Source organism: Canis lupus, chromosome 6, assembly GCF_003254725.2.
Source record: "Canis lupus dingo isolate Sandy chromosome 6, ASM325472v2, whole genome shotgun sequence".
Lineage (NCBI taxonomy): Eukaryota > Metazoa > Chordata > Mammalia > Carnivora > Canidae > Canis > Canis lupus.
The window spans coordinates 61965983-61992366 of record NC_064248.1 but is presented as its reverse complement, the minus strand read 5'-3'; the positions used below and the strand labels follow the sequence as shown (position 1 = coordinate 61992366).

The window sequence follows — 26384 nt, the reverse complement described above, 5'->3', positions numbered from 1 at the left end:
CAAGGGAAAATTCATAAGGCTAGCAGGAGATTTATCAACAGAAATTTGGCAAGCCAGAGAAAGTGGCATGATATATTCAAAGGGCTGAATGGGAAAAATCTGAAACCAAGAATACTCTATCCAGCAAGGCTAGCATTCAGCATAGAAGGATATAGATAGAGAGTATCCTACACAAACCAAAATGGAAGGAATTCATGACAACTAACCCAGCCCTGCAAGAAGTATTTAAGGGGACTCTGAGTGGAAAGGAAAGACCAAAAGTGACAGTATAAAGGCAGGAAACACAAAATCAGTTTTATCAAAAATAAAAAAATCATTCAAAGAACTCACAAAAAGATATATAATATAATAACATATACCTAAAGTGTGTAGAGAAGAGTAGAAAAGAATGGGTTCAAACTTAAATTACCATCAATTTAATATAGACTGCTATGTGCAAAAGGGGTTATTTACAAACCTAATGGTAATCATATATCAAAAACCACTAAGGCACATGCAAAGAATAAAAAGAAAGAAATCCAAATATATCATTATCAATATATCTGCAAACAATGTTAGAGAGAAAGGCAAGAAAGGATCAGAGACATCTCCAGAAACAACCCCAAGACAAGTAATGAAATGGCAATAAATAAATATTTATCAATAATTACTTTGACTGTAAATGGACTAAACATTTATGTGTGTAGAGTTTCAGAATGGATAAAAAACAAGACCCATCTATATGCTGCCTACAGAGATTCATTTTAGACCTGAAGTTACCTGATTGAAAGTGAGGAAATGAAGAAATATTGATCGTGCAAATGGATGTCAAAAGAAAGCCAGAGTAATAATGCTTATATTGGACAAACTGACTTTAAAACAAAGACTGTGGGGAATCCCTGGTTGGCTCAGTGGTTTAGCGCCTGCCTTCCGCGCCAGGGCATTATCCTGGAGTCCTGGGATCGAGTCCCACATCAGGCTCCCTGCATGGAGCCTGCTTCTCCCTCTGCCTGTGTCTCTGCTTCTCTCTCTCTCTCTGTCTCTCATGAATAAATAAATAAAATCTTTAAAAAAATAAAAAAAATAAAACAAAGACTGTAATGAGAGACAAGGAAGGATTTTATAGAATCATAAGGGGGCCAGTCCAAGAAGAAGACATAGCAATTGTAAATATTTATGTACCTAATATGGGAGAATTCAAATACTTAAAAATATTTATACACCTAACATGGGAGCACCCAAATATTTAAAACAATTAATAACAAAGAAAAAAGGAACTAATCAATAATAATACAATAATAATAATTTTAACACCCCACTTACATCAATGGACAGATGATCTAAACAGAAAATCAACAAGGAAACAATGGCTTTGAATGACATACTGGACTAGATGGATTTATTTTATTTTATTTTATTTTATTTTATTTTTAAGATTTTATTTATTTATTTATTTATTTATTTATTCATTCATTCATTCATTCATTCATTCATTCATGAAAGGCACAGAGAGAGAGAGAGAGAGAGAGAGAGAGAGGGAGAGGCAGAGACACAGGCAGAGGGAGAAGCAGACTCCATGCAGGGAGCCCAACGTGGGACTCTATCCCGGGATGCCAGGATCACGCCCTGGGCCAAAGGCAGGCGCTAAACCACTGTGCCACCCAGGGATCCCCCTGGATTAGATGGATTTAGCAGACATATTCAGATCATTCCATCCTAAAACAGCAGAATACATATTCTTTTCAAGTGCACATGGAACATTTTCCAGAATAGATCATACAGTAGGTCACAAAGTAGGTCTCAACAAGTATAAGAAGACTGAAGTCATACCATGCACCTTTTCCCACCATAACACTATGAGACTAGAAGTCAACTACAAAAAAAAGTCTGGAAAGATCAAACTAGATGGACATTAAAAATCATGCTACCAAACAATAAATGGGTCAACTAGGAAATAAAAGAAGAAATGAAAAAGTATGTGGAAACAAATAAAAATGAAAATAGAATGGTCCAAATCCTTTGAAATGCAGTAAAAGGGTCCTAAAAGAGAAGTAAATAGCAATATAGATCTACCTTAAGAAGCAAGAAACATCTCAAATAAATAACCTAACTTTACATCTAAAGGAACTAGAAAAAGAACTACAAACAAAGCCTAAAGTCAACAGAAGGGAAGAAATAAGAAAATCAGAGTAGAAAAATAAATGATATAGAAATGAAAAAGACAATAGAACAGATCAATAAAACCAGGGGTGAGTTCTTTGGAAAAAAGAAAAACAATAAAACTGATAAACCTTGAGCAAAACTTATCAAGAAGAAAAGAGAAAGGGCCCTTCAAAAAATAGTATCACAAATGAGAAAGAAGAAATAATAACCAACACCACAGAAATACAAATAACTATAAGAGAATATTATGAAAACTATATGTCAACGAACTGGACAACCTTAAAAAAATGGATAAATCCCTAGAAACATATAAACTATCAAAGTTGAAACAAAAGGAAATAGAAAACTTGAACAGACCAATAGTCAGCAAAGAAATTGAATCAGTAATAAAAAAAATCCCCAAAAAAACTAAAGTCCAGGACTAGATGGCTTCACAGATGAATTCTACCAAACATTTAAAGAAGAGTTAATACTTATTCTTCTCAAACTACTCCAAAAAATAGATAAGGAATGAAAACTTCCAAAATTATTCTCTGAGGCCAGTATTTCCTTGATAATAAAACCAGAAAAAGACTACCAAGAACTATTGGCCAATATCTCTGATGAACATGCTTGCAAAAATCCTCAACATAATACTAGCAGATCAAATCCAACAGTATATTTAAAAAAAAATCCTTCACCACCATCAGCTGGGATTTATTCCTGGGCTGAAAGGGTGGTTGAATATTCACAAATCAATCAATGTTATACATCACATTAATAAAAGAAAGGAAAAAAACCAGATGATCAAGACAATAGATGCAGGAAAAGCATCTGACAGTACAACATCCACTCATGATAAAAACTCTCAACAAAGTAGGTTTAAAGGGAACATATCTCAACATAATAAAGGCCATTTATGAAAAATCCATAGCTAATATCCTCACTGGGGAGAAATTGAGAGCTTTTCCTCTATGGTCAGGAACAAGACAGGGATGTCTACTCTTGTCACTTCTATTCAACAGAGTACTGGAAATCCTAACCATAGCAGTCAGACACCATAAAGAAATAAAAGGCATCCAAACTGAGAAGAAAGAAGTAAAATTTTCACTATTTGCAGATGACATAATACCATATATAGAAAGTGCAAAAGATTTCACCCAAAACTGATAGAACTGACAAATCAGTAAAGTCACAGAACACAAAAATCAATGTATGGAAATCTGTTGCATTTCTATACACCAATAATGAGGCAGCAGAAAGAGAAATTAAGGAATCAATCCCATTTACAATTGTACCAAAAACATAAGATACCTAGGAATAAACTTAACCAAAGAGGTGAAGGACTTATACTCTGAAAACTATAAAACACTGATGAAAGAAATTGAAGATGACACAAAGAAATGGATAGAGATCCCATGCTCATGGATTAGAAGGACAAATATTATTAAAATGTCAACACTACACAAAAGCAATCTACAGATTTAATGAAATCCCTATCAAAACACCAGTAGCACATTTTACAGAGCTAGAACAAACAATCCTAAAATTTGTATGGAACCACAAAGACCCCAAACAGTCAAAGCAATCTTGAAAAGGAAAAGCAAAGCTGGAGGCATCACAATTCTGGACCCTCAACTTATATTACATAGTTGTAGTGATCAAAACAGTATGGTACTGGCACAAAAATAAACATATAGATCAATAGAACAGAACAGAAAACCCAGAAACAAACCCATAATTATATGGTCAATTGATCTTCTACGATGCAGGAAAGAATATCCAATGGGAAAATGATAGTCTCTTTAACAACAAATGGTATTGAGAAAAACTAGATAGCAATAGAAAGAATGAAACAGATCACTTTCTTGTACCATACACAAAAATAAATTCAAAATGGATTAAAGGGGATGCCTGGGTAGCTCAGTGGTTGAGCATCTGCCTTTGGCTCAGGTTGTAATCCTGGGGACCTGGGATTGAGTCCCACACCAGGCTTCCTGCGGGGAGCCTGCTTCTCCTTCTGCCTATGTCTCTGCCTCTCTCTCTGTGTCTCTCATGAATAAATAAAATCTTTAAACAACAACAACAAAATGGATTAAAGACTGAAATGTGAGACTTGAAACCATAAAAATCTTAGAAGAGAACATAGGCAGTAACTTATCTGACATGGACTGTAGCTACATCTTTCTAAACATACGTCTTCTAAGGCAAGGGAAACAAAAGCAAAAGTAAACTGTTGGGACTTCTTCCAAATAAAAAGCTTCTACACAGCAAAGGAAACAATCAAAATTAAATGGCAACCTTTGGAATGGGAGAAGATATTTGCAAATGACATATCTGATAAAAGGTTAGTATCCAAAATGTATAAAGAACTTACAAAACTCAACACCCAAAACCCAAATAATCCAGTTAAAAAATAGGCAGAAGGCATATGAATAGACCCTTTTCCAAAGAAGACATACAGATGGCTAATAGACACATGAAGAGAAATGCTCAACATTACCTACTATGAGGGAAAAGCAAATCAAAACTATAATGAGGTATCATCTCACTCCTGCCAGTATGGCTAAAATTGACAACATAGGAAACAATAGGTGTTGGTGAAGATATAGAGAAAGGGGAAGACTCTTACACTGGTGGTGGGAAGGCAAACTGGTACAGATACTCTGAAAAATAGTATGGAGGTTCCACAAAGTTAAAGATACAATCACTCATTGATCCAGCAATCACACTACTAGGTATTTACCTAAAGAATACAAAAATGCCGATTCAAAGGGATACATGCACCCCAATGTTTATAGCAGCATTATCTATAATAGCCAAGATATGGAATCAGCCCAAGTATCCATTGACTGATGAATGGATAAAGATGTGATACACACACACACACACACACACACACACACTGGAGTATTACTCAGCCATAAAAAAGAATGAAATCATGCCATTTGCAATGACATGGATGGAGCTAGAGAGTATTGTGCTAAGTGAAAGAAGTCAGTCAGAGAAAGACAAATACCATATGATTTCACTCACATGTGGAATCTAGTAAACAAAACAAAGAAGCATAGGAAAAAAAAAAGAAGAGAGGTAAACCAAGAGACAGACTGTTAACTATAGAGAACAAACTGATGGTTACCGGAAGGGAGATGTATGTGGGGTGCATGGATTACCTAGGTGATGAGGATTAAGGAGTACATTTGTGATGGGCACCTGGTAATGTATGGAGGTGCTGAATCACTAAATTGTATGCCTGAAACTAATATTCTACTGTTATGTTAATTAATCAGAATTTAAATAAAAACTTAAAAAAACTTTCTTTACTTTTAAAGTTCAATAGTATTCCATTGTAGGTTTATATCATATTTTGTATATCCATTCATCCATCAGTGGACACTTGGGTTTTCTACCTTTTGGGTATTGTGAATACTATGCCTATAAACACCGCAAAAGTGTTAAAGTTTCTAAGTTCCTGCTTTCAATTCTTTGAGGTATATATCTAAAGTGGAATTGATGGGTTATATATTAATGCTATGTTGAACTGTTTAAGGAAAACCACACTGTTTTCCATAGCAATCTCACCTTACTATTGTACCAAAACATAAGATACCTAGGAATAACAACCTTACCATTTTACATTTCCGTCAGCAATGCACAACGGTTCTAGTTTTTCTACTTCTTTGCCAACACTAGTTACTTTGTGTGTGTATGTGTGTTTTGCTTCAGTTTTTCTTTAATAATAGCTGTTCTAAGGGGGTGAGAAGTGGTTATCTCATTGTGTTTCATACTCACATTTCTCTAATATCTAGTAATATTGAGCATCTTTTCAAGTGCTTATTGGCCATTTGTATATCTTCTTTGGAGAAATGTCCATTCAAGTCCTTTTGCTCATTTTTAAATCAAGTTGTCTTTTTTGTTGTTGTTGAGTTGTAGAAATTCCTTATACTTATCTGTATTCTTATACTTAATCCCCACTTATATTCAGAGACAATTATCCAGAATTATTTTAAATTTTTATACCTTTAATATTGCTATAAAAATGGTTTCTTTCTCCAAAAATAACAACCTTGTGATGTGTTAGTAAGTATAACTTATGTCCTTAAAAACTGGTAAGGCTTAGGAGTCTCAGAAGCTAGATGGCCAGAAATGACTAAATTGAACTCTAACATCCTTTATTTTCCCTTATTTTTACATCATGCCATCTATGGTACCATTAAATTGAGTCTCAGAAGTGGGTGTATATTCTAAAATGGTATATAAAACTAAATCAAATTTCAGATCCTCTTTGATTATTCCATTTAACAATATATTGAGGATGTATTGTGTGCCAGACATTGATGACTATGAATGATATGGAAATTATGCCCTTCCCTATTTGTAATTTGCTTGATCTACATTATTGACCCTGAGAGGTTGGCAGTTATACAGTGGATCACAATCACCATTTTACATTAAAACTAAATGCTAAGAAAAATATGATATTAAATTGGAAGTAAAATTATTTAAAATTCCTAGCAACATAAAAAAATTTCTAAGTTATAGTCATTAATGCTATATTTAGGTGTGTGTAGTTCTCTGGTTAAGGAAAGAAAGATATGTGAAATCACAGACTCAAAGCTGACTAAGGCCTTGTTTCAGTCATGAAAATTTTATGTTATCCATTCACTCCAGGCTCCAAAGTTAAAGAGACAGGATCAGTATAAGGGTTCCTTTTGTGCCTCATATACCAACTGAAATATATAGCAAAAGTTTAGAAACTTAAATAATGTTTGCCTGATTTGCTTTGTAACATGTGTTCATATACCATGTCAAGCTTGATATATACTTTCAACAAGGTTAATGGTTCATAAAAGCTGTTTGGCAAAGTTATGAAATGATCTAAGTGGATCTCCTTATTTTTATTAGAGACAAACAAAGCACAAGCTAGTATAAAATAAAAATCCCCATTAAGGCTTTTCAGATAGTACTGAAAATATACTCTTTGTAGTAGAACTTCTTGCTCCATGACTTCAACCCAGCAATTATGATAATGATGACTCAGAGAATAATGAGTATTTGTTACTATGTATTGAAAGCATATGCCAAGCACGTAATGAACATCATTTGATATAACTATAAAATCTCATTTTGTATTTCCCTGATGGCAAGTGATGCAGAGCATTTTCTCATGTGCATGTTGGCCATGTCTATGTTTTCCTCTGTGAGATTTCTCTTCATGTCTTTTGCCCATTTCATGATTGGATTGTTTGTTTCTTTGGTGTTGAGCCACAATGAGATACCACCTCACACCAGTGAGAATGGGGAAAATTAACAAGGCAGGAAACCACAAATGTTGGCGAGGATGTAGAGAAAGGGGAACCCTCTTGCACTGTTGGTGGGAATGTGAACCGGTGCAGCCACTCTGGAAAACTGTGTGGAGGTTCCTCAAAGAGTTAAAAATAGACCTGCCCTACGACCCAGCAACTGCACTGTTGGGGATTTACCCCAAAGATACAGATGCAATGAAATGCCAGGACACCTGCACCCCGATGTTTATAGCAGCAATGTCTACAATAGCCAAACTGTGGAAGGAGCCTCGGTGTCCATCGAAAGATGAATGGATAAAGAAGATGTGGTTTATGTATACAATGGAATATTACTCAGCCATTAGAAACGACAAATACCCACCATTTGCTTCAATGTGGATGGAACTGGAGGGTATTATGCTGAGTGAAGTAAGTCAATCGGAGAAGGACAAACATTATATGTTCTCATTCATTTGGGAAATATAAATAATAGTGAAAGGGAATATAAGAGAAGGGAGAAGAAATGTGTGGGAAATATCAGAAAGGGAGACAGAACATAAAGACTCCTAACTCTGGGAAACGAACTAGGGGTGGTGGAAGGGGAGGAGGGCAGGGGGTGGGGGTGAATGGGTGGCGGGCACTGAGGGGGGCACTTGACAGGATGAGCACTGGGTGTTATTCTGTATGTTGGTAAATTGAACATCAATAAAAAATAAATTTATTATAAAAATATCTCATTTTATTTTATTTTTATTAAAAAATATTTATTTGAGAGAGAGAGAGAGAGAGAAGAGTGCACTCGCATGTGTGTGGTGGTGGGGGGAGCGCAGAGAGCGAGAGAGAGAAAAATCCAAGCAGACTTTGTACTGAGCATGGAGCCTGATGCCAGGCTTGATCTCACAACTTATATCTGACCTGAGCTGAAACCAAGAGTCAGATGCTTAACTGACTGTACCACCTGTGCTCCCCAAAAGATATCTCATTTTAAAGATACAAAAACTGAGACTCAGTGAGGTTAAAAATTTTTTATAAAGTCAAAACACCTCGTAAGTGGCAGAACCAGTATTTGATGTCCAATGTCTGATTCCAATGCCATGCTCATTGGCATGCTCATCCACTATACTGAATTGCATTCGACTGATTTCAACAAAAAATCAAACACTCAATGCCTTTTCCATATTCAGTAAATATATAGATCGTCCTCAAAGGTTTTTCTATAAGGATAAGCAAGCATGTAAATGTTATTTCATTGTAGGATTATGAAAACTGTATCTCATTATCTGAAAAGAGAGAAAGAATAGTTAATACTATATACTTTGTGTAATGTAAGGATTATGAAATAAATATTTCTTAAATATTCTGAGTTACTTCAGGAAACTATTTAAAGAACTGTTAAGAGTTTCCACTTCCAATATTGGCCAAGTAGCTCCTGTCAAAACACCTATAGTTACAGATAACTATAAACCCAGGACAAAATATCTTATAAAAGCCTGAAAACATTGAAGAAAGATAAAAAGCAGGTAAAAATTAGAGTGGAGAGGTCTACATGTAGAAGAAAGGAATGGCACTAAAATGAGTGTTTGATTTTTTATTTTAAATAAGGCTTTTAGCCAGAAGGTAAGCTATATAGGATGATTAAGAAAAAAAGAGGATAGAAATCTACAGTCTTACTGGCATGGAGAACTAGAAGGTGGAATTTGGAGTGACAGCTGCTGGGAAATGATGGAAGAGAAATCCAGAGAGAAGGAATCTCAAATTCTGAGTGTAAACTCTGCTTAAATCTCTTGGTAACATTTGAAGTAAGTATTAATATGGTACATACCAAGCGTCCTACCAAAGCCACAAAAGAATTGGACAGAGTTTTTAGCAGGGAGCTACTACAGGGGACAGAGAATTTGGAGTTTGAAAGCAATCAAGTTAATGATTTGCCAAATCAAAAAACAAAATGAAACAATGAACCATTTAAAATGTTCAACATATAGGAGTGCCTGGGTGGCTCAGTCAGTGAAACATCTGACTTTTGATCCCAGCTCAGGTTTTGATCTCAGGGTCATGAGTTCAAGCTCCTTGTTGGGCTCCATGATGAGCATAGAGACTACTTAAGAAAATAAAATGTCCAAGATATAACTCAAAACTACTAGACAGGAAAATTTTCCCATATTCACAAGAAAAGACAATTAATGGAGAGCAAACTCAAAATTACCCAAATGGTAGAATTATCCCATAAGGATTTAAAGTGGCTATTATAAATATGCTCAGTAATGTAAATAAAAATGCAGTTATGATGAATGACAAATAGGAAATCTCAGAAGAACAGCATCTATAAAAATGGAAATTACAGAACAAAAAATATCTGAAATAAAACTTAAAAATTCCATATCATAAATAAAGTTTTGCTGAGTGGGCTTAAAAAGTGAGTAGGAAGATAGAATTAGGCTATCCAATTAAAAAAGAAAACAGGAAACAGATTAAAATTGGAATGACTAAAGCCAGGGCACTTGGGTAGTTCAGTGGTTGAGCGTCTGCCTTTGGCTCAGGTCGGGATCCCTTGGCCCGGGGACTGAGCTCCTCATCAGGCTCCCTGTAGGGAGCTTGCTCCTTCATCTGCCTATGTCTGTGCCTGTCTCTCGTGAAGAAATAAACAAAATCTTTGAAAAAAAAAAAAAAAGGAATGAATGAGGTCTCAGGGACTTGAGGGATGATATCAAAATGTTTAATACGTATTTAATTGGAATCCAAGAAGGAAAGGAAAGAGAAGATAGAATAGGAAAAAAAAAAAAACCTGAAATAAACAAAGTTGAAAAACTTCTAAATATAGTGAAAACGGCAATTTACACACAAAAGAAGCTCAGCAAATCTCAAGCTGAATAATAAATACAAAGAAAATCCATGTAGGCACATCAAACTACTAGTCAAACTACTAACAGTTGAAAGTAGAGAACCTTGAAAGCAGCCAGAGAAAAATGATACATTACATGCAGGGGGAATAATGATACAGATAGATGTGGACTTCTCATCAGAAATAGTTGAGGCCCAAAGAAAATGACATGTGATCTTTATAGTACTGAATGGAAACAAATAAAAGAAAGCCCTCTTAACCCGTAATTCTATATCCAGTGGAAAAAATGATTTTGCTCATATGTGGAATTTAAGAAACAAAACACACCAGCAAAGGCAAAAGAGAGAGAGAGAGAGAGAGAGAGAGAGAGAGAGAGAAAAGCAAACCAAGAAACAGACTATTAACTATAGAGAACAAATTGATGGTTACCAGAAGGGAGGTGGATGCCCAGGGGGATGGACTAACCAAGTAATGTGGATTGAGGAGTGTACTTGTTGTGATGAGCACAGAGTGATGTATGGAAGTGTTAAATTACTATACTGTACACCAGAAATTAATATAATGCTGTATGTTAACTAACTGAAATTAAAAACTTTAAAAAAGAATTCATATAAAATTAAAAAATGAAAGTGAAGCAAACACTTTTTCACAAACAAATACTAAGAGAATTCATGACTGGCAAAATTTGACTATAAGGAATCTAAAGGAAGTTCTATAGGCTTCAGGGAAATGATACCATTTGGAAATGCAGATCTACAGAAAAACAATGGAGAATATAAGAAAAAGTAAATGCATAGATAAATTTTTTTAAAATGCTACTTTTCCCATAAATACTCTAAAACACATATTTCACTTATATTAAAACAAAAATACTTTATTTATATTAAAGCAAAATTTAACTTTGCAAAAAAGGGTTTATAGCACACATAGGTGTAAGAATTGAAAACAGTGATAGTATAAACAACAGGATGTTGATGGTGAATCGGTGTACACAGTTGCAAATTTCTTACAATTATGTTAAGCATTACTATATTAACTCTAAGCAGACTTTGGAAAGTTAGGATGTGTACTATAATCCCTAAACCAGCAGCTGGCAAACTACAGCCTGGGGGTCAAATCTGGACCAGCACTTGTTTTCTACAGAAAATGTTTACTGAGTCCTGGCTTAAAATAATCACTTAAAAATAATAGTTCAAAGAAATACAGATAAAAAGCCAATATCTAAATTAAAATGGAGTGCTCAATGCCAAAAGAAGGCACTGAACAACAATACCACCACAAGGGAAGAATAACCATAAAATGGTTGATCAAAGTACAACCAAACTGATAATTACATTAAATGGAAATGGACCGAACACTAATTAAAAGATAGAGATCTTCAGAATGAATAATAATAAAAAAAGACCCAATTAAAAGACACGTACTTTAGATGCCAAAATTCAGATGGGTTGAAAGTAAATGAATGAAAAAGATAGGCCAAGCAAGCTGCAGGCATAAGTAGGCTGTAGAGATTTATTGATCAAATAAAGCAAATGTCAAAACAAACAGTATTAGCAGGAATAAAAAGTATTACTAGAGATATAGAGGAATTTTTTTGTAAAAATAAAAGGGGGTCAGTTCATCAGGAAGACATTATAATCATAAATGTGAATATTCTTAAAATAGTGTTTTAAAATATATAAAGCAAAATTTGACAAATTTAAAGAGAGAGACAGAAATACAAAATCATTGGAGATTTAACATCCTTAACTTATCAACTGAAAGAATATCTAGGTTTAAAAAAAATCAAGAAGTGTTTTTATCAGATTTAGATATCTAAAAACAATTACCCAGGTTTTTAGCAATTACCCAGGTGTATCTTAATAACACCATGGATCATGACCTTTCCTCCTGAGTCAGATCTACATGTGGATGGAAGGCAAGTACAGGAAACAGAGTTGGCCCATTGACAGATGTACTTCTCCTGATTATCTCGGCAAGAAATGCATTACCATTTTTCATTTAATACCTGGCTTTAGAATTATGACAATTTAGAGATGTCTCTCTAATTTTACATACAAGGAAAATATCCAGCGAGCTAACCAATTTAGTCAAACTATACAGCTGTTAGAAGCATGGACTGGAGCAAAGGTCAGTCTGATCTTCAATATATCTTTCTATTATACAGCACTGCCTGCTTGCTGACAGTTGCATAGATGATTAGAGACATCTAGATTACTAGATGTGGAAGATCAAATAAATCTTTGGGACCATTTGAATTTCTTGGTCTGATTGATCCTAGCTTCCCTAAGATCTCAGAAGTCTTTTTCAGTTCAATCAAGAAGGAGATAATGTAGGTATAGAGCCATGTAAACCTCAACAACTATTATAAACTCATGATTTAATGTCCAACCCATACCCTTCACTAAAGTAACTGTACTCAATTGCTTGCCTTAAGCTATGGTTACAAATGGGTCTAATGTCTTTTATTTGATTGAGGAAGTCAAATATCACATTTTGCATTTATCTAGGCATATCTAATAGGCTGCAAATGAAAGTAAAATTCTAAGGAAGTCAATAATATATAAAATGAGTATTTTATTTCTCTCGGCTTCTTTTCTCTACAATAACAAGAATGTGATGAGCTTCAAATTTCTCTACTCATTGTCATATATTTTAAGCTTTATATACAACATAGCAAAGTGAAAAGAATCTACAGAAATACCATTTGCATTGATATAACAGAAACCCAGATGAATATTAATACTCAAAGAATTTTCTTTGGCGATGACTTCAATAAATAACACTGTCACACATAAATTCTTTCCCTGGATACAGTAATTTTTTTCTTTTAGGTCTCTGATGCTTTAGATTTGACCACTGTCAAATATCATGCTATTACGGGAAACAACAGGCAGGGGGCAGCAGATTTCAAAGAGGAACAAGTAAATGCAGTGACCTTAGTGACAACTGCTATAGCAGAAAAAAAGATTTTTCTCTTATCTTTTTCTGACTGTTCAGTTGCTGTCTATTTAAACTATTATTTAATTTTATAACTTTAAATTGTGCATATATATATATATGATAAAGCAAGATGTCATACAAATTATAATTATGATAAAATTAGGATTCTAAATAAAATCAGAAATATATGATATTTGAAAGCTCACACAATTAAGATTACTCAAAGTTTTATATATATGTACCAGTATATGTGTGTGTGCACATATGCATATGTGTATCTTTTTTTGTTTTTAATATTTCTCTCCTTCATTAGTGAATGAAGACCCTGTGATCTTTTCTTTTTTTTTTTTTTTCCTGTGATCTTTTCTAGTTGACAAAATCCTGCTTTTTTGTGCTATGATCATAAAAAAAAAAAAAAAACTTGTTGCCACTCAGGGGAAAAATTTTATAGTTTCTGAAAATGTTTTTTGATAGTAGTAAAATATTTAGCATTGTATAATATTAAAAACTCTTAGAGCAGTGGCATGTCAAAGCATGATGACACACATAGCTCCCTCCATGCTCCAAGGGTCTAAAGAATGATCAGATTGAATTAAAATGAAAGTAGGCCAGAAGCCTCAAAGAAACTTCTTATTATGTTGGCTTTATTAATATTCTACTATATTTATATAATAATCTCACCATTTTATTTTTTTATTTTTTTTAAAGATTTTATTTATTTATTCATGAGAGACACACACAGAGAAAGAGAGAGAGGCAGAGACACAGGTAGAGGGAGAAGCAGGCTCCCGGCAGGGAGCCCGATGTGGGACTCGATCCCGGGACTCCAGGATCACACCCTGGGCTGAAGGCGGCACTAAACCACTGAGCCACCCGGGCTTCCCACCATTTTATTTTGAAACAGACTTTATAGAAAAATTAATCAGAACTAGGGTAGAATAAAAGCAACAGTTATCACCACCAGTTTAAAAACAGGTAAAACCAAGGCCCAGAATGTATAAGCAACTTGCACAAATCAAATATCTCCCTAATGACTGAAGGAGGAAAATAATTGGTATTCTCTTAGTCTAATGTACTGATAGTAATGACAGTTGTGCCAGAGAATAAAATGAATAAAATTTATTCAGAGCTTAATTATTCTTTATTACTTACTGGTTTCCCTTGAACTCCTCTCTCTCCAGGGTTTCCAGTCTTACCCTACATAAAGAAGAAAAGGCTTGGGTCACGGTAGGTCACTCACCAAATATTAAGCACACACACCAAGAAAAACAGTGAAGATTTTATATGTTTATCTTTAATGTGAAATGCTTTACTACTTACAATAAGACCATAAGGCCCTCTTTTTCCTTGATCTCCTTTTTCACCCTAACAAATTATCAATATCAGAGGAGTTAATATGGATGTGAAATATGGTCTTACACATGCTAGTGTATAATCACATGCAAGAAAATAGAACATCAAGTACATAGCTCAATATTTAAAAGAAAACATTTCTCTGTGTGTAGTAAAAACTTTATGTATGTTTCATACTTATGCAAAGAGAAAATTTAGAACCATACTTTTGTAAGGAACTATAACAGTTTTAAGTCAGGTAGAACATATATGGGCTCCCAAAAACTTAACTGCATATGAAATGAGAAAAATCAAAAAAAAAAAAAAAAAAAAAAAAAAAGAAAAATCAGTGTTTACCTTGGCACCTTGTATACCTTGTTCCCCTAAGAGACCATCTGGTCCCCTTGGCCCCTAGGGATGGAAAAAAAAGGCGTACTGTTAATTTGAAATGTTGTTTTTCTTACTGTTAGGCATCCTTACAAATGAACACATTGTCTTCTTTTTGACAAATTCCTTCTGCTTGTTTCTGTACCATGGCCACAGAAAAAATATAGGTAGGTATACAGATGAACCTATTTGTATGGCATAATCAAGTCAGTGATTTAATGCCAAATAATAAATCAGATGACCACAAATACATAATACAGGTTAGTTATTTGAATATTTTGTTCACTTTATTTACTCAGGAGCCATCCACAATTTATTCTAAGAACAACTCTACATTAACTTATAAGTGGCTGGCTTGTTTGTCCAATAGTCTTAAGTTTTATATTTTGGGAATGGCGTTCTTCTCTTTATTAGAGAATAAGCACTGACTGTATTGTATCCACTATGCCCCTGCATGACAGCAGTTACTGAAAGGTAGCTAGGGCACAGGAGAGGAACAGAAAATACTGCTGGGAATACTCATGTAAATGTAAAACTTCTCAGCTAAGTTGCTATCAGTATTTATTCACTAGTTGTGAGGAACCACTAGCTGCAGTAGCCACTCTCTAATAAAATGATGGTATATGTCTCTACACCTAAATTGTAACTATCCTTGGAAGGTCTTAAGGTCCCTTTCAAAGGAATTAACTCACTCTACAACACTAGCAACACTGCAGCATCTACTGCGGAAAAGGTACCACAGTAAGTGTTACGGGGACAAACAACTGTAAGGAAGTTTCTCCTTCATGAAGTTTAAAGAGTGGTAAGGTGAATTATACAAGTGATAATATAGGGAGGTATAAGGCATTTTAAGGGCTAAAAAGATTCAAAGGAGGGAGAGGGTTTTCATATCTCTGTATATGGAAGAAAGATACCATTTTGACATTTGGAGTCATGCTTGAAAAGGAACTCTGGACAGAGAGAAAAGATGAGAAAAGGGTACAGAGGCAGGAAAAAAGATAACCAAAAATGAAAAAAGTAGTCTTAGTCTCTTCAGCTGGTCTACTGACTACATGTAGTATTTCCTAGGATTTCTACACTATTTTCTATACTAAGAAATAATTACTAAGAAATAATTGTGAAAAAAGAAAGAAATAATTGTCAAAGACTGGGACTTAAAAGGTGAAAGACTAGAGTTTATATTTAAATCAATAGGCACTGAAGATTTCTATACAGAGTGGTGATACGAATTTCCCAATACAACATGCTGATTTGAAGGAACCCCCTAGGCTCCTTCTCTTGCATCCCATCTGAGGTCAGCTTGGTTTATTCTATGTTCTCAAAAAGCTGCTTACCATGATACGATTCTCTTCCTGAGTGCTTTTAGGGTACTGCATTCCATGATCCACTCAGGCACATTCATGGGATTAGAGAGAAAGCTTACACTCCATGAGGATCTAGAGCTCCACTGGTCACAGTAAAGTTAAAACCATAATTCTAGCCTTTCAATCTCAGTCTGTATTGAAGGTACTCCATGATCTGGCCCTACCTTCCTTTTCTGCCCTATTCTGCCCTATTTTACTGTAAAGGACTGTAAAACTGAGTTACAGTCTTATTGTGTAGAACCTTGAATGTCAAGTTGAGGAATATGGACTCAATTTAGTAGAGAAGAGATCTTCAAAGGGTGTTACTCATTCAACAAACATTTGCTGAGTGCCTATTAGAAGCCAGGCACTGTTTCAGGCACAGACGATGCGGTAGGGAGAAGAGACACATCCCTGAATTCATAAGCAACCAAATAAACATATAAACTTAAACTATAAAATGACAGTAAGTAGTCAAATGGAAGTAAAATAAACGAGTGTAAGAGACAGAGTGGTGTACGAAGCCTCTCTAAAATGGCATATGGGGAAGATCATTCTGGCAGAAGAAACAGAAACTATAAAGGTCCTCCTGGGATGGGCACATGCTTGGGATGTTTAAGAGTTAAGTGACTGAAGAAGAAAGCAAGAACAATTATTAAAGGATGACTCTGAAGTTTTAAGTGCAAAGGTCCCTTAGGAACTTGTACTAAACATCACCTTTACCTTAAAAATTCAACAGCCTATATTGATTCTCTTTCTCTGTCACCTTCTATGCATTCCCCTCTTTCTGCCATATGAGAAAACACTTTGCAAAATTTTATAACAGATGGTGGCTGAGAGTATGAAAAGGAATGAGTGTTGTCTGGTGACAGATGGCAGCGACACTTGTGATGAGCATAGCATAACCTACAAAGTTGTTAAATCTTTATGTAATATACCTGAAATTAATGTAACATTGTGTGTCAACTATACTTCAATTTTTAAAAGAGGAGGGATGAGTGGTCCACATTCTAAAACACTACAGAAAACAAATGAGATCTAGACTGAAAATGTGTCCACTGGGAAGTTGGCACTTAACCCTTTTGCAACCTGAAATCTCTATATTGGATATTTTGTTACAAGAACTAGTAGAATGATGACAGCAAACAAACATAGTGTAGGTTTGCTTGGGTGGAGAGAATGAGGCAAATATAATGAATGTGATTCCAGACAATCAACCACAATGAGGCAGGCACTCCAAGGCTAGTGCTAGAGACAGAAGTCATTCTGTTTAGGTTTAAATGGTAGTATCCATTCAACTAAATCTTCCCAAACATAGAGCTATAAATTTAGAATTTAAGAAAAAAAATAAAAAAAATATTGTTTGGTCCAAAGACGTCAAGTTTCTTTTCTTACATAAAATCAGATTAAGTGGCTGCCTGGATATATACATAGAAAAGATTGCACCTAGGTCAGGAGGAGGATCTCATAATTAACTGCCGGTTTCTGCCTCTGAACATAGATCATCTAACAACAAAGCTGAACTAGTACAAACTCTGCTTTTTTAATATGAAGAAATGGAAGCCTGCAGATATGAGTTGCCTGATTCATATGATTTCTAAACATACAAAGACTTTAAATAGTTGTGCTTTATTAAGTTTATATTTTTTCAAATGTTAAAAAGAAGTAAGGGTTAATCCTGTTAACAAGTGAATTTAGATTGAAATAGGACTTGAAGTTTAGAGGAAGTTTATAAGATGAATATGAAACATTTATAAGTAAAGTGTTGATTGATATTATAATTGAAAAGAGCTCCCTCCAAAATTAAGGAATACATATAATAATGATAATCACTCATTTTATTATGTTTTATATCAAAATACTTTTACTTTAAAAAATACTTTCAGATTATTATTTACTAAACCAGCACTACACAGGGAACAAAGAAAGAAATTTCTGCTCCTACAATGATGACAAAGATAACCACATTTAGTTTGAAAAAAAAGGTCTACGTATAGCAATTGCATTAATTAAAGGCTATAAAGCCTAAGATTGCTGGTTAATGGGTTAATGCTGAAAGAACTCTAGGAAAGCTTAATATTCTCCATGTTTCAGTTAACACCAAATTAATTAACTAAAAGCTTAGCTTTATCAGCATCTGTAAGTTTCACTCTGATATTACTTGTAAAAGTTGCCCCTGGGTTAGTTTATCTGCTCTCTTTGACTCCTGAAACAAAATAAGCTTTAGGACAAGTTCTAAGAGAGATATAATAGACACCTAATTGGGCATAAAGTTATCTTTTAATAACTGTTTTAAAATATCTGATTATCAGGGTGCCTGGATGGCTCAGTCAGTTAAGTGTCCAACTCTTGATTTCAGCTCAGGTGAGGATCTCAGCAGCTTGTGGTAGAGCCCTGCATTGGCTTCCATGCTGGGCATGGAACCTGCTTAAAATTCTCTCTTTCCTTCTACTTGTATCTTTTGCCCCCAGTTGCATACATGTGTGCTAAAGGAAAGAAAAGAAAATTTAAGAAAAGGTCCAATTATCTATAAAGCTCTTGGAGAATCTATGCTAGCTAAATTAAAAAATCTGATCTCTTTCTCATCATCTGTAAAAAAAGTTAAAGTTGGCTACAAAGTGGCTATTAGTAAGTTCTAAAAACTGGAATAAAGTCTGATAGCTCAGCTAAATTAAGTATGTATCATAAAATCACAAGTACTTGAATTGTAGGCAATAGTCTTAAAGCGTTAACAAAATTTCTGAATAATCAGTATAATCTGAGAAGTATTAGATGATAGGAGATAAATGTTACAATTAAAAAAATTATCATTAACTAATATATTGAGCTGCACACTAGTTTATGTAGGAAGCTTTTATCAGAATTTTAAGACCATCTCTATAATGCTTGTAATCAATTTTAATAAGCTAAAGTATCTATGAGTGGAAGAAACAACCCTTATTCACAGAACAAATGTCTTTCTGACTTGGATTCAGTATGTTTGTTGTCCCTTTAACCACATCCGTCTTTGCTTGACCCCTCTATTAATTTTAAATTACTCAGATGCCTAACTAATTATGCCTAGCAGTCTGTTCTGGCTCTTGATTGATACAGCTGGGACAAATGTTCCCTTAAACAAAACCTAATATTATCTGTCATTTTGTGGGAAAAATAATTTCTTTCTAATCTTGTTATAAACTTTTTCAGGAGAAGAAACCACACAAAAAGCTCATCTTTAATACCCGGAGTGCTCCAGGTAGCAATAGCGCTGAATCTAAATGCAAATGCTGATAGCTGGTTTCCCAAAGTGGTTTGCATTTCCTTAAAGAAGCCACACATAAAAAAATTAAAAAAATAAAAAAAAAGAAGCCACAAATCAGAATTTTTATGGTCCTATCCATTCCACCTCTTGCACAGAAAACCTTCAGCCATTACATATTTCTAAGATAGTTATTCCAATTTTTTCCCTCACTTAAGTATTAAGTAGTATAGAATTAAAAAATTACTCAGTTGTATGCCTGTATATCCCTTCCTCCCGACAAGAAAGGGTACAAAAATCTGAAGTTGCCTAATGATCAAAGGCTCAATCCATGGGCAAGGAAGGAGAGGTTAACTTTGCTCAGTATGTCATCTTCCTGTTAGGGCGGCTGGAGAGAGGGCACAGAAGTACATACTGGAGAGATACCAAAGGATCTGCTACCTAGCCCCAGAGAGTTAAATGTGCACAAGAGGGACAGCAGCTAACGTTGTGCTGATCCCTAGTGACCCAAAAAGCCTAAGCCACCATCTTTCTGATACTGCAGTAGAGAATCTGCTAGCCTATATTATCTATATGACATATATGATTGTACATATTAATTAGTTTTGGCATATTAAATTATCTTACTACACTTAAATGATTATTCTTTAGCCAAATTTGGCAGGCAAAAAAAAAAGCTTAGAGTATGTAGGATAAATAATAAGAATACCTTAAATTTAGGCCAAATCTCTCACCTAAGAATCTCAAACCGTAAGAATAATACTTTTAACCAATCCTGTTCTTTTTCAACTATATAAAACGCAGGATTATGCAACCTTCACAAAGTAGGTTAGACAAATCTTCATTAGATTAATTTGTTTAGGTTGTTTTCTGAGCTGGCAGACATTGCTGCCTGTTGAATTTTTCTTATCCTCTGGAAAAGTACTAATATTGTACAATACTTCAAAAGCCACTGGGTTGAAACTAATTAAATAGCAAAATCCAAGTGGTCCAGATCTAAAAGATAGTTATCCTTGAATCCTCCTTGGTATGAGGAGAATGTTTGACAAACTATATGAAACCAGTAAATGTTAGATAGTTGAATGGCAGATTGATAGGCAGGCAGATCCTTAAGAGTGTGTCCTATTATAGATGATGTTCACATGGCCATGTGATAACAGTGTAAGTCACAGGCAAAACAGTAAGGGCATATAAGCATTAGTTTCATAATAATAATCTGTGTGATCTCAGGGTCAATGTACGTAGGGCACAGCTTCCTCCTCAGTGTACTGTGACACAGTTGTGCCATAAGAGGTTATAGGTATGCTGGAAGGTCAACTCCCTCAGCTTTTGGGGTGGCATGGAAGAGCTACAGCACAAGGAACTTCTAGCCAGATACCTTTTTCATTTACCTCAGTCGGTTAGACATATTTTATTTATTTATTTTATTTTATTTTTTGCAATTGAAAAACATTGGGAAAGATAGACTGAGCATATTGAGATCACATCTATAGTGGAGAGTTCATCCATAGTGGAGAACAGATTGAAAAGAAGAAGACAGTAAAAATAGGAAGATATTATGTGACATCTGGAATGAAACTTTCTAATAATATATTCTCAAATATTCTGGTCTTCAGTTCTTTTTTTTTGTATTTCCAATGTTCAGGAATTACCTGAAGTATCTTCCTACAAGGAAGTGTTTTTGTACTAAACAAAGCCTTTATTCCTAAGTAAGATTTCTTGGGCAGCCCAGGTGGCTCAGCGGCTTAGTGCCGCCTTCAGCCCAGGGTGTGATCCTGGAGACCCAGGATCGAGTCCCACGTCAGGCTCCCTGCATGGAGCCTGCTTCTCCCTCTGCCTGTGTCTCTGCCTGCTTCCCTGCCCCTCCGTGTGTGTCTCATGAGTAAATAAATAAAATCTTTTAAATAACTAACTAACTAACTAACTAACTAAATAAATAAATAAATAAATAAATAAAATTTCTTTGTTTAGAGACTATTGAATGAACTTTAAGTAATTGTGAGAAGCCATTTGGGGAAATAATCAGTAAAATGTATTTGGAGAATAAGAGGAAAATAGGAGGCAAGAGTTGAAAACAAAGTGGCAAATCAGAAAAGGATAACAATCTATTGACTGATGAATGGACAAAGAAGAGGTGTCGTATTTATACAATGGAATATTACTCCACCATCAAAAAGAATAAAATCTTGCCATTTGTCATAACATGGATGGAACTAGAGTGTATTATGTTAAGCAAAATAAGTCAGCTGAAGGGACAAGTACCATGTGACTTCAATCTTATGTGAGATTTAAGAAACAAATTAGATGAACACAGGGGAAGGGAAGGAAAAAAAATAAGATAAAAACAGAGGGGGAAGCAAACCGTAAGAGACTCTTAACTACAGAGAAGAATCAAGGCTGCTGGAGGGGTGGTGGGTAGAGGGATGGTGTAACTGGGTGATGAGCCTTAAGGAGGACATTTGTTGTGATGAGCACTGGGTATTATGTATAAGTGATGACTCACTAAATTCTACTCCTGAAACTAATACTACACTATATGAATTTAAATATAACTTGAATTTAAATAAGATCTTGGGAGAGAAAAAACAAAAAGGAAAAAAGGGTAACAATCTACCCAGGGATCATGGGAAGGTTAGAAAAAGACATAGCAGAAGAACTTTCCATACAACTTAGGAGAAAGCACAGGTGGTTCAAGAGGAGTCCTTGCTTAATTACATGGCTTCTATAAGATCTCAATTACCTAATTAACAAAAGGCAAAACAGAAAAAGGATTTCTGCTTTTTTTCAATTGTTACAAAACTGATTGAACTTTCTCACTTTGACTAATAAAAAGTTGAATAAACACATTGGATCTGACCATTTATTGCCTGCTGGCAGGGTATGGACCATTAAATGACAGTTTGGGTATAGAACATCTACTGTCATTTTATTTTATCATTTTAAATCTCATTTGGGCTAAAATAGATGTAGCCATCACAATTATTTATAGACTGTAAATTTGTAACCCAGTAAGAGACAGAGTTTTTCAGAAAAGAAATAATAATAAAAACAAATTTGCACTCTTTCACCAATCTTCACTGAAAACACAGGACATGGAACTAAAGTTATTATTTCAAACTGGGCATTTATAACACTTTTCTCCCATTTGCCAACTGGAAAAAGCAGTTTTTGTTTTGCTTTTAACTTTTGTTAGTTGAGCACCATGTTTTTAGAGTTTTTAAATATTTTCTCCAGTAGCTTTAAAAATAAAAGTAAAATCATACGAGAAAGGAGAATTCATATAGCACACATATTCAGATTTATCAAGTTAAAAAAATGCCTTAGTATTCTGTGTGGTGTCAAATAAGCATAGGCTTGGGAGATAGATAGACACACTAAGATTTGAATCCTGGTTTTATCATTTCTCTCTGTCTGCCTGTAGGCCATATACTTAAACTCTCTGAGCTTTGTTTCCTTCAGCTATAATATATGAGACAATACATCTTCTTTGGGTAGTTTTGAGTAAAACTAAATAATAAATGTAAAATAATAATAATAATAATAATGTAAAATAATATATGTCAAGGTGCCTGGTATGTGACAGACATGCAATAAATTGTGGTTTTTATTTCTTCAAAGAAAAAAAAGGGATTTAAAAGACTCAAAGACTAAAAGGCTAAAAGATTTCTAATTTAATTCTTATGCATAGTTACCAAACAATAATTATTATATTACCTATGATTTACAATTAATAAACAGTCATCCCGCATGTGTCCTCATTCCATTTCCAGTTGCTCTTATTTTGTCAGGATATTATTAGTCCTTGCTAATGTAAGTCTCTTGTGAGTAGAAAAATTATTTAAACATCTTCACATTTACAGTTCTCGCAAAGATGGAACTGGCAATTGAGAATGAAAAAGAATTCTATATGAATTAGTAAAATTTATAAAACATAAAATGTAAAAGTATGGCTTTATGAGTACAAATGATAATGAGTCACACTCAATCAATGTAGGTAGTTTCATCTAATATAATGAAAACAAGGAAAAAACCAACAATATCTAAACACAATTGTGAAGACATAGGGCTCTTTTTGCTGACTACATCACTCTTTATGAAATCATTTTTTGAGTTAATGTACTTCTTGCATTAGATAACTTACTCTTTGTCCTTTAGGACCCTGACTTCCAGGTGGTCCTCTTGCCCCCACATGACCCTATATATTGAAAATTTAAAAATCAGTTATTGAATTCATAGGAACATTAGCAAAATAGGAGTTACAACCTTAAAAAAAAAAAAAAAAAAAGGAGTTACAACCTTTCTTATGACATGTAATTCTCCCTGGGAATTCTTAAAATAAAATTGATTAGTCTCCTTAAAAATATGCCTTATTTATGAAATAAATGCCATACATTTCTCTCCCATTATTCTGCTATTCTTCTCTCCCCTAGTATTCCAACTGGTTTTCAGGAGGAACACATGGAGTGACAATGGAAAGAGATACCCAGTTAGCCAATCTGACTAGTCTAATCAGCTTGGTTCATCAAAAAAGCAGTAAGTATTGCTGCATGATTTCTTTCTCATTATTCTAGACATTTATGATAATCCCATCACATAAAAATAGATTTTTTTCCTTTTATGATGAAATGTCACAAAATGCACCAAATTAATGTGTCACAAATAGACCTTAATGAAGACAAAGTTGTTACTTATTACTAAGTCAGTTATAATGAATTTTTTTTATACTTGATAATCTTTAATAAAGACTTCCTTAGAAAATGAAATTTATCTACAGGACATTAGGCAGATAAAAAACATCAACTTTTATAGGATCTTAGATTTATTTATTATCTTATGTGAGTAAAAAGATTGGCAACTGTATCAATCTACATCAATCTTCCTAATTTTAGAAGTCAATAATGTGCCTATCAGTGTACTGGAAAGTCAGCCCTATCTTCAAAACAGAAACTTCACAAAACAGCATAAACCATTTCTGATAATAGTTCTGTTTAGGAGTTTATTAAGGCTTACCATTTTCATATTTAAGTTGATAATAATGGCCAAATTTTCATAAGCAAACTTTATTTCTTTAGAGACAAGATGTTTTTTATCTTTCTCTGTATAACAAATGAAGTACTTTCAAAACTTAAGTTTTGGTCAAAGGTTTCTAGGACTTTTATCTGTCTGCTTGTTTGAGAATATTTGCAAATTTATAAGAAAAATACGTTGGAACTTGATTTTATTATCTTTCTCTGTATAACAAATGAAGTATTTCAAAACTTAAGTTTTGATCAAAAAGTTTATGATTCGTCTGGTTGTTTGATAATATTTGCAAATTTCTAAGAAAAACATGTTGAGACTTGTTGGTGATTTGTTTATCCAAGCTCATCTCTGAGATTGATTATTGATTGCTTTCTTATATGTGGTTATTCAAAAGAAAGTTTACATTTCTTTTTCTTTTAGACTACAGAATTGTACTGATTATTAAACATAATGATAAATAATATAGCAAGTAGAGATGAGGAAGTTTAAGATACCATGAAATATTCTAGCATGTTTTGCATTTACTGAGAGAACTAGCCTCCATCAATTTATACATTACTTCTTTTGCATAACAACAAAAGGTAGTATATAACCAAAATCATAGATTTAAATTTAAAGAGACAATCTAAAAGGGAATTATAAATCTTTTCTTTACTTACAGGTAATCCCAGTGGACCAATGGGTCCTGGATCCCCAGGAGGACCTGGATATCCCTATAATTTGAGTGAAAATATGAAAGATATAAAGTCTCCATCATATCTGATTCTTTTCATTGAAGACAAACCAGTAAATTATAAGTAGTAATAAAAAGTGATAATGTAAGTAAGATCTCTCTTTCCTATCCAAGATAAAAAAGGTCGTGAGAAATGTACCATAGAGATAAGACATGTTTACACAGAAGTTGTATAGCCTTTTATTAGTAACTCTTCCCTTAGAAAAGAAATTTGCTAACCAGAATCACATATTATGATCTATTGAGAAGAGAATATTCATCTTATCTTTCTGTAGGTTTTGTTAAACTATAAATATATGTATGTCATATTATATAAATTAAGAAGTTATTTCATTGTAAGAGGCCAGAGAATTCTATAATTAAGAATGTGGGGCAGCCCCAGTGGTGCAGCAGTTTAGCGCCGCCTGCAGCCCAGGGCGTGATCTGGGGACCCTGGATGGAGTCCCACATCAGGCTCTCTGCATGGAGCCTGCTTCTCCCTCTGCCTGTGTCTCTGCCTCTCTCTCTCTGCATCTCTATGAATAAATAAATAAAACCTTTAAAAAAAAAGAATATGAATATGTATAAATACTCTAGCCTATCAAATTTTAGAGGAGCACGCCCTTTATGGTATTAATACTAATTCGGAGAATGTCTTAGTAGGTAATAATTCCTGAAATTGATTAACCTAATGGGTATATTAAATTTCTTAGTAGACAGAACTGGACGTAGCTAAAAAAACAATCTCATAATACTTTGCTTACAATACAGAAGTTAAAACTAAGGTAAAATAAATTTGTGGACAGTATTATGTGCCACCAGATCTATTACAATATATTTTCTGAAAGCAAGATTCTTTCATTATTTTTCTTGTTCTAGTTCCTATCATATTTAGAAACTATTTAATAAACTAAAAAATGCAACCTATATACAATATTTGTCAGCTATTCCTAACCTTAAAGACGCAAGAGAGGAAGATGAATTCTGGATTCTGATGTTTCACATATCAAAGAATTACATCAGGACCACAAAGTCATGAAACAGTGGCAATAATGATATGTGCCATATAAACTATAAGCTATGAAAGAAAAGTAGAATCCTAATTGAATTTTCTTTTTCATTCATTTCAGTTAATTTATGGTGGTTTAATTTCTTCTCTTAA

General features: G+C 34.1%; 1 protein-coding gene and 1 long non-coding RNA gene across 5 annotated transcripts in view; one reads left to right on the top strand and one right to left on the bottom strand.

Annotated features, from left to right (window-relative positions):
• Positions 1-25298, top strand: part of LOC112640953 (uncharacterized) — a 56179-nt gene extending 30881 nt beyond the window's left edge. Inside the window, exons 2-4 of the long non-coding RNA XR_003124372.3 lie at positions 14370-14415; positions 23919-24021; positions 25172-25298. This is a non-coding gene — a long non-coding RNA (uncharacterized LOC112640953). The remainder of the gene's footprint in view (positions 1-14369; positions 14416-23918; positions 24022-25171) is intronic.
• COL24A1 (collagen type XXIV alpha 1 chain) overlaps positions 1-26384 on the bottom strand; it is a 387744-nt gene that overhangs the window by 147649 nt on the left and 213711 nt on the right. For 3 of the 4 annotated variants that reach the window (XM_025417772.3, XM_025417773.3, XM_025417771.3), the window contains exons 28-32: positions 25170-25223; positions 23630-23683; positions 14878-14931; positions 14509-14553; positions 14341-14385 (exon numbers count right to left, since the gene is read on the bottom strand). In XM_025417772.3, coding sequence (XP_025273557.3) covers positions 14341-14385; positions 14509-14553; positions 14878-14931; positions 23630-23683; positions 25170-25223 — 252 coding nt within the window. The remainder of the gene's footprint in view (positions 1-14340; positions 14386-14508; positions 14554-14877; positions 14932-23629; positions 23684-25169; positions 25224-26384) is intronic. The other variant, XM_025417774.3, reaches the window with a different exon arrangement.